The sequence below is a fragment of the Pholis gunnellus genome (genome assembly GCF_910591455.1).
Source record: "Pholis gunnellus genome assembly, chromosome: 10".
NCBI lineage: Eukaryota > Metazoa > Chordata > Actinopteri > Perciformes > Pholidae > Pholis > Pholis gunnellus.
Genome location: NC_136537.1, coordinates 4,667,833 through 4,681,910, shown reverse-complemented (window position 1 = coordinate 4,681,910; position 14,078 = coordinate 4,667,833). Strand labels below are relative to the sequence as shown.

Below are 14,078 nucleotides of genomic sequence, written 5' to 3'. Positions count from 1 at the left end.
TAGGACCACTGACCAAGCGTCGGTATCTGACGACTTGTTGCACAGATCATGAATATTATTCTTTCAGCACGATGCCGCTTAGAGGAGAAGTGCTGCTGGTGGCGAGAGACAAGAAGGAAGTCGGGTGACGTTTTTTTTAACAATGACCGCAAAGAGCAGTTACAAAAACAGTTTTTGTTGTTGTTGAATGTGTAGGACTAGTTGGTACTGGTGGATCTCTGGGTCTTTGAGCATATAACAGAGCTGCTATGTTAAGTCTGTACATAACAGGAACTTGGAGTCTACAGGGGCATAACAGCTGATTGTTTTGCCCAACTATTACTCTGGCCATGACTAGTGTTTGTCACAATGCAATGAGATTATCCAGGTTTCATAAAATATGTCTTCCTTTCTTGGCCTGCTGTTACGAGCCTGGAAAGAAAAGCACACACGGCACTTTGAGCTAATGTCTGAATGTTTTGAACGTCCAGCAGCCGGCACACTCAATGTCTCGGTGCTTCTTTAGAAAAAGAGTTACACACACACACACACACACACACACTCTAAAAGCCACGAAGGTCCCTGTTTGACAGAAAAGTGAGAGGTGCACTGCACCACTTACTTCTAAGATCTCGAGAAAATTATTTTTGCCCTCGAATTGCTCGAGCATGCAAGGTTTTCTCCATTATCCTTCATCATATCGGAGCGGCACATCGTACCCGTAATTCGGAGAGGAACACGCTGTTATTTGTTAGTCGTGCAGCCCTCTGAGCACATTTAAGGCCTCACCAAACCGAAGAAAAGAGATTACTTGACTCTTAAACGCATAACACAACCCCCCTACGTGTGGTCGTATACATCTGTGCCTTTGCTACGTTATAGAACAAAAATGCAAATCCGGCCATATTGTGTGCACTGCTGTGAAAGAAAATGATTCCAAAATATGGTGTGACATGCAATATGACCACTATGTCATGCCAGCATATGTAGCAGATATGGAAGACTCCTCCTGCTCCCCATCTGTGGCTGAGCCGTAACACATCTCAGACCGCGAGGTGGATTGAAGAAATGATTACATTTCATGTCCTCAACATCTTGGCTGTCAGCTCCCTGACCTCAGGTCACCTCTCCTACTTGTATCCCCTCCTAACCTTCTCGTCTTTGCACGAAGGGATGAGTTCTTCTTTACTCTGACATACACACACCAGCTCAGAACAGCGTGAGACCCACATAATGGCAGAGAGAAGAAAAAGATCCAAAGTGTGGCTACATTTGACTTCAGTAGATGCTGAGAACTGTCATCTCAGAAGCAATAAAACCCTCACAAGTGAGGGAGGTAACACCAGCAGGCTATCAAAACATTTAGAGACATTCATGTGCAGAAATGCTCAGTTTTCTACTGTTTGTCGAGGAGCCGTCCACCCTCGTCCACTGCAGCTAATGTTAGCGATGCAATACGGAGTTTGGTAATAAGAACAAGGCTGATAAATGAAAGCTAATCGCTCAGCTAATGGTTTGGCTGAGCGTATTTGTGTAGATTGTTGACCATACTATTTCAATGCCTGCAGCCTCAGCCCAACAATGTTCAAGAAAGACAATTTGTTAACAAAAGAATAATAAAGCAATGTTGATTCTTTTTTATTTAATTGTCTTTTTATTCTCACAAAATAATCAAAAAGAAGCGATAAGCAGTATCGATAATAGTACTAGTATCGATAAAATTCAAACGATACCCGTCCTATAGTGCACATACCAAATGCAAAACCAGAAATGTTTACATTTTGATAAGCTGTTTGTTGCCCTCCCGTCAGCGTGTGATGGCGGGAAAAGACCTGAAATACAGTTCAAACAAACGTCTTAATGAGGGGCCCGTTTACTGCGTTACACTCTTCTCTCGTCTTGACAAGGACGCTGAATCCAATGCACGGACAAGGCTCCGGTGGTGAGATGGCGACATCTGCTGTCCGCTTTCGATATTACACACATTACAGTATAAAATGACTTCCTCATGAAAGGTAAAGAAAAACAATGAATATACAACAGTGTTCAGTCTAGATAACAAATTCAACACACACATCTCTCACGTGTTTCACCCCCCCCCCCCCCCCCCCCCCTTACAGTTAAAACACGTAGCTTTCACTCCATCTCCTGTTCTCCTTGCACCGTATGGACGCGCTGTTCATTTGGGTCGCTCGGTTTAACCGTGTTGTTTTCATGTTTGCCAATCCTTTCACAATAACACCATAAATGCGTGTCTTCTGTTAAGCTAGCAGTCAGCCTTTTATCTCCCTTCTGGAAACCCACCGCACGTTAAATGAGATTGTCTTTTACCAGAGGTTTGGTTTAAAGTGTTTACTCTCACTTTAACATTTAAGAGGCAGACTTTCAAAAGTGTGCTGCAGAAGATAATCCACTTTATGGTGACCACACTTTTTCTTTTCTTTTCTTTACAAGAAACACTACCTTCTGCCATTACGAGCAAATTACAACAGTTCTCGGCAAATAGCCAATCAAACAGGTGACGAGCGGCAGGTGTGTCATCCCCCTTCATTACCTAAGGCTCCGGGCATGCGCATTGTCGTTTTCACCACACCACCGACACCACAAATGTGGAGCTATCCCCACGTTAGCGGCATCTCAAGCCAAACACATTGGCTTGAGATCCAACTCTAAATTGTATTGTTTTTATTTTTTTAAATGTATTGAATTATATTACAATGTTAAATAACAGCAGGGACACAGGGTTTTATTTATCGTCGTGTTAATGCATTTACATTTCCGGGTTACTCAGTTGGCCTACCACTAAACCCTCTCTTATAAACCATCGACATGTGTTACTGGCTGTCATTTAACTAATCTTACAAAAAAAAACAACCTCAGATTTAAAATTTTTTGTATACATGTTCATTGTTACATCCATCTCAATAACTTCTTAGAGTCTTTTTTTTAAGATGCCATGTTGTCAAATGTCTGAAGATTTTTTCATCTCGTTTTAAGATGTTTATGTAAAGCTAAAGTTTACTCTATTCATATATATGACTTCATAAACTTATTGCACTCTATTTTATATGTAAAGGCACTGTTCCTCCTTTGGCACAAACACATTTGTTAAAATACCCCATCAGGCACTTGTTCTAGTCTCAAGTCTAACTCTAAAGTTAAGTGCAGCCCTCCTGTCCTCCACTTATAACAGAAATGAAGCTGCAGTTTGAATTCTGGACACTAGATGTCAGGAGTGAGACGTCACCACAGAGCTGACTCCTGCTCTGTTTGCAGACTAGTTTACCGACCAATCTAATCCATTACATAGAATATGGAATTATGACTAAATCCTATCTGTGGCTAAATTTGTCCTGAAATTGTATTTTGTTAAAGTGTTTAAGTTTTTTCCCCTGATAATGAAAGCCGAGGACTTGGTTTTGCAGAGCTCGCTATCGAGATAACTCAAGGTTCAATGTTGGTTTATTGTCATTGTGCAACGCAGAGCTGCACAATGACAAGATAAAAACACAAAGAGGATCAACTGTGACATTGTCCACTGAGAAACTCTTCTGTTTAAAGTAGCACGTTTGAAGAAGTCGTGCCAGAGGGAATAGAAAGCAGAGGGACTTTCTGACATGAGTTCCTGTTTGTGGTCCAGAAGACTGCAGATTAGGAGGCATGTGGATACAAAGGAGCTTGTGAAGGAGAGCATAACACAGCAGATATATACACACACACACACACACGCACACACCATATAAAACACAGACTGTTTACTATGACTAATGGCATGAGGTCGGCAGTCGCCAAGGCAACTGGCGAGCCATCCTCGGAGGCCTCAGAGGCAAACAGGAAGTGGAGTGAGAACCGAGAACAGCAACAGAAACTGAAACAGCAGAGGAGTGCTTCGGTTAGACCGGAGTGAGCCGTGTGTGGAACGAGGAGACATCTGCTCTGACAGAAAGACAAACCACACACACTCAGAACACACAGCCCCTTCATTCCACGCACTAACCTCCACACCTTAGACACAAGGCTTTGTTTTTAACGTCGAACGAGAGCTGAGCTCTATCCTCATTCTTTATTCCAGTAAGGAAATACGTCTTTAACACGGACATTTGTTTCCTCAACAGGTGTACAAGTTCTCAGAGTGTCTCATGAGCCATAAAGCTGGACTCTGATCTCTGGCCAGTCATAAAGCACAGAGGCCTCAGAATAAATAGAAAAACAGTCTTTATTCAGATTTACATGTTGATTCACAAGTAGTTTTCATTGCGTACAGAGAACAGTGGAGACGCGTCGCGGCGACAAAGAATGTGACATCTTCCTTTGAGACACACCTCGGCTAAAGCTAAAGCAGGCTGGAACTACACGATCGGACACTTTTCACCCCCCCGACAACAGCGTTACATCTCGTCAGCATCAACCTTTGGCTGCAGCGACATTCCTTTTACATACATGACACATCGTTGTAAGTGCACTTGAGTGATTCCTTGCGAGACCTCTTTCTGTTAAAGCGGTCGGGCTTTTGAGGCAAAGTGAATTACAGAGGGGGTCAGAATACTAAATCCTAAAAACACTGGCTCTGGTTTAAAGGCCTAACGTGGACCATGCTGTTTGGATGCAGAGCGACACTTAAAGCGTTTAGTAATCAGGCACATTTTGAGTTTCACAAACTATGAACAGCGTCTTGAGCTTCGACTACAGGGTTGTGGTGACCAACGGTCACTTTTTAAACATCGCCTTCAGGGAGGATGTGATCACCATGACATCATTGCCAAAGATTTTAAAAACATAAGGATAAAAATGCATGGGTTACTAGGTGATGACAAAAGGATTAGCATCATAAACTATGAAGAAGTGGAACATGGAGAGAAACATTTGGTAAAGCGATGTCAAACCCCTTTGGTTCTTCCACGGCTCCACGGCCACAGTAACGAGCTCCAGTGTACGTCTCTCTAGTGGTTTCTTCTGGATTCCTATCGTCTTCCTGTTTGGAGCGAGGACTGTGCTTTAGCCTGCTAGCTGCTAACACAAGTAGCTTTTCTGATACACTCGGAGGTCATAACTTAACACTACATTTCATGGTGCTTTTTTTCCTTTCTTTTTTTTTACATAAATTCATGTTGCTAAGCAACATTGAGAACCACCCAGCTTGCTTTAATAATACCTTGTAAAAACAGACAACAAACATCGAATATCTTCCATTTTGCATCATTCTGTGCATACGTTTGCATTTAAGGCCTCAAAGAACTGAATACCTTTAAAGACTAAAGTAGATTAAGGCGCGTGGCTACTGTGCTCTGAACTAGAGAGAATTAAGCGACGCGAGGGAAGACTTGGACTGAGACATCCGTGCGCTAGAGTCAACTGGGAAACGGGAAGAAGAGATAAGTTCCACTTCTAAACAGCTGATGACCCTCCGAGGAGCCTCTCCAGAACACACTTCCCTGTTCCTCGCTATCGCAGCGAGACGTTCACTTCAAATGTGCGGGATTGCACTTCGCTTGCTGCTGCTGCTCAAGTTACGGTGGACGTCTGAAACCCTGAGATTTAGTCTCCTTCCTCTAAACCCAACTCCAACATATATGAGGATGTTTGTCATGTTGAAACCCAATCAGCCAGGTCGACACTCGTGCACAAAGACTCCTCCTCGCTCCCAAATAAAGCGCTGCTGTCTCGAGCCACAGACGAAATTCCTGACAGCTTCCTGCATGTAGCAGACTAAAGCACAGGTAGCCACACTCTGTCAAAGGCACACATCTTCTATAGGAACTTTTCTCTCGCTCTCTCACACACACACACACACACACACACTCTCACACACACACAAGTGCTGTCCGTAAGGTGCTGAAGCGGCTTGCGGGCTTACATACATATGAGCTATGTACATTATTAACGGCAGGAGGCCGAGGAGAAGCGAACACAAGGATGCATTGTTCACAGTCTGTCCGTCCGTCTCGTCAGTGAGTCTGTCTTGCTCTCCGTCCGTCCGTCTGTGTGTTGGCGGGTTACGTTGTCCTGAGGTTCTCCAGACAGACAGACTGCAGGGGCCGTCGAGGGCTCCAGGGTGATTGTCAATCTTTCTCTAGAAAACAGCGCTGCCTTTTGATTCTTCTTGCAACTCGCTGCTGGTCTGCCGACAGCGTTGGTTGCTTTGTTTGTTCCGTCGGCGTGCGCCAGTAGAGCGAGTAGTGCCACGTGTCACGCTGACACTGCTCGGAGTTGGCAGGCGATCTGTTCTAATACTTCATGGTGAGTACATGTAGATGACGTTGTGGCTGAATCTGGCAATTTTAGGAGGTGAGATTTGTTAAAATCAAATTAAAGTAAATACAAAAAAAACCTTCCTATGATGAACAATGAGGAACCATTAGTTTGATTGGAGACCGTATACGGTCTAAAGATCCCAACCCAGCAGATGGGCGTGAGGATGTAGTTTGAAACCTACCGTAAGGCAACACTGACTCAAAGAACAACTAAAAGACATTTTCTTTCATTTCATAAAAGTGTCAAAAGTCTCTGATTGGGCATAATGCATGTTGAAGTGTTAGCACAAAGCAGCAGAGGACACACTCTACCAGTGACACGTGACTGATTATGGTTTCTAAAAAGGCCAGGTATATAGATATATTTATATATCTATATACACATAGTCCAGAACGGATGTGGACGGGGACGACTATGATTTCCACATGTCTGCACACATGACTCTACCCCTGCACACGGTGACAGATGAGAACATTTACACCCTGCAGACCCACGCACTCAGACGGGTGCAGGATAATAAAGTGGTCAACCAGTCAGTCTGAAATCTGAGAGAACCCGTCGCCCAGACGGAAGCTACAAAAATATCAAAGGTTTCTGTCAGTCGCCATGTTCAGGCTGCACGCGGCTCCCCGATGGAGAAAACAAAGTCTCTCTGTCGTTCCTACGCCCTGGAAGCAGCGGTGACACTCCCTCACCCGGGGGTCAGAGGTCAGGAGGGAGTCACGTCCGAGGTCTTCATGATGACGCTTGCGCGCATCTCGTGGCTGGCCGACGCGAGAGAGTTCTGGCCGTAGTCCGGCGTCCAGCCGTCGGTGTGGTAGCTGATGAGCGGGGTCGGGTCCCGCGTGCTGGTGACCCTGAAGTTGGGCTTGCTGGTGCTGACGAAGCTGTCCATGCCGGGTAGAGAACACGTGGGAACCCTGAGAACTGACGTGTTGTAGTCCGGCCTCCAGACTGTGCTGACACCCTGCTCAAACGATGACAAAGGGAGAAGGAGGAAAGGTACGTAAGCACAAAGTCAAGAGCCACAAAGGCTAAAAGCACCACCGCAACCAATAGCATGGAGCTGAATCAGCCCCTCTGTGATCCAGGAACAGTATGCTGTATGTTCACAGGCTGTTGTTTTCAAATGCATTACATGTCTAAAGTGTCAATGTTACTGTATCCAAGAGCCAATCAGTGCATTTCTTATTGACTGCTATTATTAAGAGCATATTGTAAGTACATGTTTCTACATTACAACATAGATAAGAACCCTGTACTCTTACCACTGATAACGGTAGAGTGTGTGTGTGTGTGTGTGTGTGTGTGTGTGTTCACTGTGGGTACAATGTACTGCAAAGGACATCCTCAGATCAAACTGTTAATGTTTGACAGCCACAGTTCCTGACAAGGCCCTCCCCTTTCTCAGTCTCTCGCAACATTACAGGAAGGAACACACTCTCGCTCGCTCACTCACTCACTCACACCCTGTTTCAGCGGTAGGGTTGTAGCAGGTAGAAACCTGTTTATCTGAAGATCAGAGCGGTTAATGATTCATTCATCACTCTCTTCTCCGTGTGTTTGTGTGTATAATGGAAGACTCACGTCTTTGGTGTCCTCTGTGTCACTGTCTGTGTCGCTCCCTGTAGAAATAAAGAAATATATATATATATATATATATATATATAAATAAAGGCACGGATAAGCAGTTAACAAATTAGTATTCAGGGAAAGTCTTATTTTGATCACATAGATGTTGAAGTGAGTAAATGAATAAAAACAAAGAAAAGAAGGGAAACATGGAGGATTTTAAACTGAACCCTGGCTGTTGAAGCCATTGTAGCGATGGAGAAAAAAGAAGTGAGAGACAAAGTCAAAGAGCGACCGATGGAATGATTGCAGGTGTAGACTGATAGAAGCCACTCTGCCTGCCTGACTGGTTGGGGAAGAGAAAAGAAAACACATTGAGATGTGAGATAAACAGCTCTCAGGGTGGAAATGTGTGCTTATGGATCTCTTTAACAGAGGAAGCAGTCCCTTCATCCTGTACGTGGTACCTGCTTATTGTTAACTATATTATCATTAAGCTAATATAAATATTTAAACTGCTACACTTTCACACTGCGCATGCAACAAGATTTGCATGTGCAGAGCTTACTGGCCCGCCCACAGGCAGTTGATTGACAGCTTGTTTCCTTCAAGGCATAGCAAAAGCAATATGGAGAAGAATAGGGAAAATAAATAAGCTACATTATATAAGAATATGGAGATTTTAAATATACTGAAAAATAAATGTATTTTTATTTATAAAAATAAATATATACAGATATATAAATACAATATATACAGAAATATATAACAATAATAAACAAACAAGTGAATGTGAAAATAAATTAAAATAATTGTAATTATTCCTTTATATTTGGTTATTTGTCCAATTATATATTTCCACAGTTTTGTATTTATTCTATTATTTATATGAATTATATATGTATTTATTTTCTTTTGGAGATATTTTGTATGACTCCATAAACTGACAAGTCTTATGAAATCAGTGTTTGCTTTCATTAATTGTCTGTTCTGTTTCACAACGACTTTTGGTCGTTTTCAACATTCAGCTGTTTGACGCACTAAAGATACGATCTGGGGACTGTACTGCCGAGGACGCACACACGTCATGTTGATGATGTAATCGGGGACGATGTCAGACGTCCACAGTTCATGGGGTCACCATCTGATTGTGGTTCAGATGTTGTTGTTTTTTAACTCGCTATTAAAACTGAACACTAATAATCCACATCAGATAATAAGAACTGATTTGGGCTGGTGTGTTGTAACACACACACACATACCATTGACCATGTCCTAGAAAGCTGCTGCTTTGTATGTACGGTAACCACCACGCTCTCAAAGGGTTGCTCTGCACAACTGGTCAGAAGTGGGGTTCCCATGTAACTAACCTATTTACGCTGCTCATCGTAACAACGATGTGGTATACCATGATGTGCGTGTGTGTGCGTGTGTGTGTCGTCTCACCGCCGCATGAAGACACAGGAGAGATCTGGAGCGGGTACGAGTGGGAGGAGCTCACAGTCTGCTCTTCGTTCTCAGTGGTCACTTCGATGGTCTGACAGACGAATGGCAGCTGCTCGCTGGCGATCATGTGGTCTTCTATTGAACTGTGAATGGCTGCGAATGCACACGCCCGATATGTTATGAAAGGCTGAACACATGAATTCACTCTAGTGCTGTAAATGAATTATTGATCGATACATCTGAAGTGTGTGTTAGTTACACAGCTACCCACTGATGAGATAACGTTATCTCCATCAGCTATTCACACACCTCAAACACCTACGTGCAGTTATTCAAGAGCTATAAAATCAAAACACTGATTTCATAATGTGTGTGTGTGTATATACACATATATACACACACACACACACACACACACATATATATACCTACATACAGTATATACATATCATAATAAGTACTAATTGGAAACCATTCCTCTTGCCAGTATAGGAAAGCAGTTTTCAGACACTGGATGTTCTGGGGCATGATTTAGTTATTGTGCTGTGAACGTTCAACAACCAGACAGCCAGAACATTAGAATGTAACTAGCAACATGTCTGTGTTTAGAGTGAACTCGTCCAAGCAGGAATGTAAAACCAGGTACGACTGTACACAGCCCAGAACTACATGAATGAAGCAGAGTGCTGGTGTGGTACCTGAGGCACTGTCCGTCATGGTGAACTCCAGTGGTTCCTCTTTGATCACTTCCAGTTTGATGATTTCCTGCATGGTGTAGTCAATAGGTCCCCCATGGGCTACAGAAAGAGTCCTGTCTGGAGATGGAGAAGCTACCTGATGGTGACAAACGATTGATAATTATGTCCAAAAAGAAGAGTGACTTTACTGTTACAGGAGCAGATGTGGAGCAGAACACCTGTACCAGCAGTAAATACAGAGCAGAAAACCGTTCATGTAAACTGCTAGAACACAGACGTTCATTCTGTATCCAGTACTCGCATGTCCATTCAAACACAGGGTCCCTGATAGAACAACGTCTTTACATTTCAACTGTGATGATGAGAAACCAATCAAAGAGCAGGGATGTAGTGATCCAGTGCACAGACATTAGTAAGCTTCATGCTGATGGTTTGTCATCAGGTATTTAGCTATAACAATATACTTCTAAGAGAGGCTTATAAACAGCTTATAAACAGCAGAGACCAGACCAGGACACAACCTCATATTGCTGCAGCAATCAAATGTCTTTAAGAAGGTTGTGTCACGTGTGAACAAGTCCTTGAGGATGTATGTGTATGTCTACCTCTTTATTTTTCTTGGGCCTCCCCTCCTTGTCCGTCTTCTTCTTTCCTAAATGGACATACAGACAGAAACACACAGTTTTCAGAAATCCATTTAAAAGCCTCAGTAAATCTGGATCAAATGTGTAACAGTGATGGTTAACGCACCTTTCTTCATGCTTCTCTCTGAGGAGGAGAGCATCTTATAGACCCGGAAGGCATTGGTTCCCTTTTTGATGCTTTTGTCCTTCACCTCCTCGATGTCCGGGAGGCTGTTCATGGCACAGCGGAAGTTCGCCTTCCACGTTTTGGGATCTGGACGGTCTATGCCTGGCTGGTATTTACCTGCATGCACACAGAGACAGACAACCACAGAAGATTGACCAAATGCATCATTTTAAATATCACACGTATTACTACAGAGTTTTACAAAAATCGTCTTCCTGGCACAGAATTATTCAATTATGAATCATCTATTCTGCTGGGGATTTATTTTTAGGGTGTCATCAAACCTTTTCCCCCCCAAACAATTAAAAAATATAAATAGTTTGTAAATCTCATAACACTTTTGTACAACTATTGTAAGTTAAGTATTGCTAGTGAGTATTTACATCACCTACAAACTGCGTCTGGGCACTCCAGCTGATTGCTAAGTGGGTTCCTTTGAGCTGCTTCCCTGAAATAAATTATATTTCCCACTGACTATTTCTGACTTATTCAAAACATTTTCCTCTCGACTGATGCAGCAAGGCATTGTGGGACTTTCTACTCTTACTGTGTGCTTCCTAACAGAGGAACTGTTACCAGTGTGTATGGCCCATCTCATGAAGAGCGGAGCATCTTTCTCCAGGTCCCAGCCATGACGCGCAGCATGCATCCACGGGATCTGGAAGATTCGCTTTTCCTAGAGACATTCACATTGAGTCAGCTCTTGAAATATTATATCAGCGTGTGTGTGTGTGTGTGTGTGTGTGTGTGTGTGTGTGTACACACTTACTTTGTTAACCCATTTGAGTCCTGGTATCTGACAGGAGTCGATCTGTTCCTCCAGCCACGGCCTCATCCTCATTCTCTCTACTGGCATTGTATTCTGTGAACACATTGTTTATTATAAATACCTTTTGTATGTTTGATGACAGATTACATTTAAATTCAACAAGTATTTTCTTCAAAAGTTGCTACATTATGACTTTCAATAGATGAAAGAAAGGGGTTGGATTTAGAACAGACAACAAAACAAATATGAAAACATAACGGCTATGTGACTATATAACCAACGTGAGAGGAAGCAACCACTTAAAGGAACAGTGCGTAGCATTCACAGGGCTCTCTTGGCAGAAACGGAATAGAATATTAATAAGTATGACTCTTTAGTGTACGCTCACCTAAAAATAAGAATGCTTGTGTTTCGGTTAGCTTAATATTCATACAGAGCAGGTCTTCCCTGCACGGAGCACGCCGCCATGTTTCTACAGTAGCCCGGAAAGGACAAACCAAACAGTGGCTCTAGCTAGGGCCCTTCATGTTTTCACATGGGAGAAGTTTCAGTTGGTCGCCATCTGTGACCTCTCGCTAGATGCAGCCTAATCCTAATCCTACACGCTGCACCTTTAAGGTTAGATTTCATACAATCATCCTTTGAGAGCAAAAAAAAAAAAAAGGGAGAGTTCCATCCATTTTATCTGTGCTCGTAAAGATAAAACTCCTGCCAAGTCCACCACAGTGAACTCGCACTATCTCGACTGCTCCTGCAGCCGTGCAGTCCACATATTGACCCTCTTTGTCTGGCCGCATTAAATCTTAAATGACACATTTTAGAAGACAAGAGAGTGGACAGCAGGAAGAAGTAAGAGACGTTAACGAATGCAGCATGCTCATCTCAAACAGTGGGCCAGAAACACCACCCACCCCACCACGTCTGATTTAAGAGCAGAGTTATGATCTCTGCAGTCTGGTGTGATCAAAGTCTGCTCAGCCCAGTGAGAGCGAGCTCCCCAACAGGTCAGACAGGGTGACATGGCGCAGCATCAAGTGCAAAATATGATCCTTTTTCATGAGCCACAGTGTCCAAGCTTCTATATAACCATGGCCAACATTGTGGTTGAAGAGGTGGTAGTAGAACTAGTGTACAGTATGTTAGTTATAATTGTTGGAGAGAAAGTTTGTTCAGCTGGAGTAGTAAAAACATAGTTAAAATGCAACAAACGGCAAGAAAACCATGAGGACAATTCAATAACTCAGTGTCAGAGCAACACTGCTGGTTATATTAAAATGTAACAATGCGTTTTTTTGTCTAATTGCATGAGTCACATGTACTGTTTGTTTTTTCAATAGGTAGTTAAATCGCACCGGCAGGCAGGCTGTGTAAATAATGAACTCAAACAGGTCTAAGTTGCAGAACGCGACACGTTACTTGTGGTGCAGTTCAAATGACATACTTCTGACAGCACTCTGATTTACTAACACACGCACGAACACCTGAATACAGCATGAATAATGTTTACAAGCCAAACCAGTTTCCCTCACACAACAGTTAAAACTACAACGCTTTTAAATGTCAAACTGACAAAAAAACACTCCCTTTAATACTACGTTACCAAATATTAATAAAACGAAAAGTCCCAGGCATGTTAGCTGTGACTTCTGGGAAATGTTCGTAACAGGTATATTTAGTACTTCAGTTGGATAAGGGGTCACGTTTGTCTGCTAGCGTGCTGACCCACAAACGAGCCGAGGCAAAAGTGAAAATAAATGCAGTAGCTAGTCAACAAACGCAGAGAAGAAACTACAGCAGTACTTTCACTTACACGTCGAGCTAGCGAGCCGTCATGTCGTCCTGTGGGAAGCCTGTGCCAGCGCGAGACAACGGCGTTAATATGCGGAAATAAAAATGTTACCTGTTCAGTCCGGACGGCCTGCAGCCTCACGGTCCCGCTGTCAGAATAACAAGCGGCGCTGAAGTCGGACAAGTTAAGTTGTTTGTGGTTTTAAGCAGAAAAAAGGAAAAGGGTGGCCGTCATTTATTTCTGTTTCTGTGTCCAGACCGAAAGCAAAACAACGGCTGGTTCGGGAAGTGGGGGCTCGAGCTGGAAATCCCCCTCCTGCTCTCGTGCTCTCGCTTTGGGTCGATCCGAGCGGCGTCGCGGAAGTCACTTGGCCGCGTGCGCGCCCGAACGAAGAGGGCTCACTCTGGTTCTCATTTCTTGGTGCCACGAAAGCCAACCGAGCCGTCTATGCAGCCACCGCGCGCCGCCTCTCGTGCTTTGTTTATTTATTTAGCACATTGATGAAAACACTAACAGAGTAGTACTAAAACTAATGTCAGAAAGAAGGCTTTTTTTATTTGTAGTCCCTGGACAGATGTTACTATAGTCACCCTAAGTGTATACAACATTTAAATTAAATTACCCCGTGTAGCAGTGTCCTATATAGATAATACAATTGTTACAAATATTTACTCTCAATACTCTTCTTTGTAATTCGAAATAATCACATTGCCACCGCAATATTGTATCGTATGGCAATGTTCATAGTTTTTAGTCATTTTTT

General features: G+C 43.1%; 1 protein-coding gene across 3 annotated transcripts; it reads right to left on the bottom strand.

The window, feature by feature from the left end:
• Positions 1-4,177: 4,177 nt before the first annotated feature.
• On the bottom strand, positions 4,178-13,567 carry irf2b (interferon regulatory factor 2b; the record flags this gene model as incomplete). 3 transcript variants are annotated; one of them, XM_079167442.1, is made up of 9 exons in its annotated part: positions 4,178-7,198; positions 7,819-7,856; positions 9,250-9,402; positions 9,948-10,083; positions 10,553-10,599; positions 10,698-10,874; positions 11,334-11,433; positions 11,527-11,619; positions 13,427-13,567. In XM_079167442.1, the coding sequence occupies 8 exons, from the start codon at positions 11,611-11,613 to the stop codon at positions 6,941-6,943; spliced, it is 996 nt and encodes a 331-aa protein (XP_079023568.1). In that variant the 3' UTR covers positions 4,178-6,940. The 3 variants fall into 3 exon arrangements, with proteins under 3 accessions (XP_079023568.1, XP_079023569.1, XP_079023567.1); XM_079167443.1 differs by lacking the exon at positions 13,427-13,567 and adding an exon at positions 13,337-13,383; XM_079167441.1 differs by lacking the exon at positions 13,427-13,567 and having other exon boundaries at positions 11,527-11,631.
• Between the last annotated feature and the right edge of the window lie 511 nt (positions 13,568-14,078).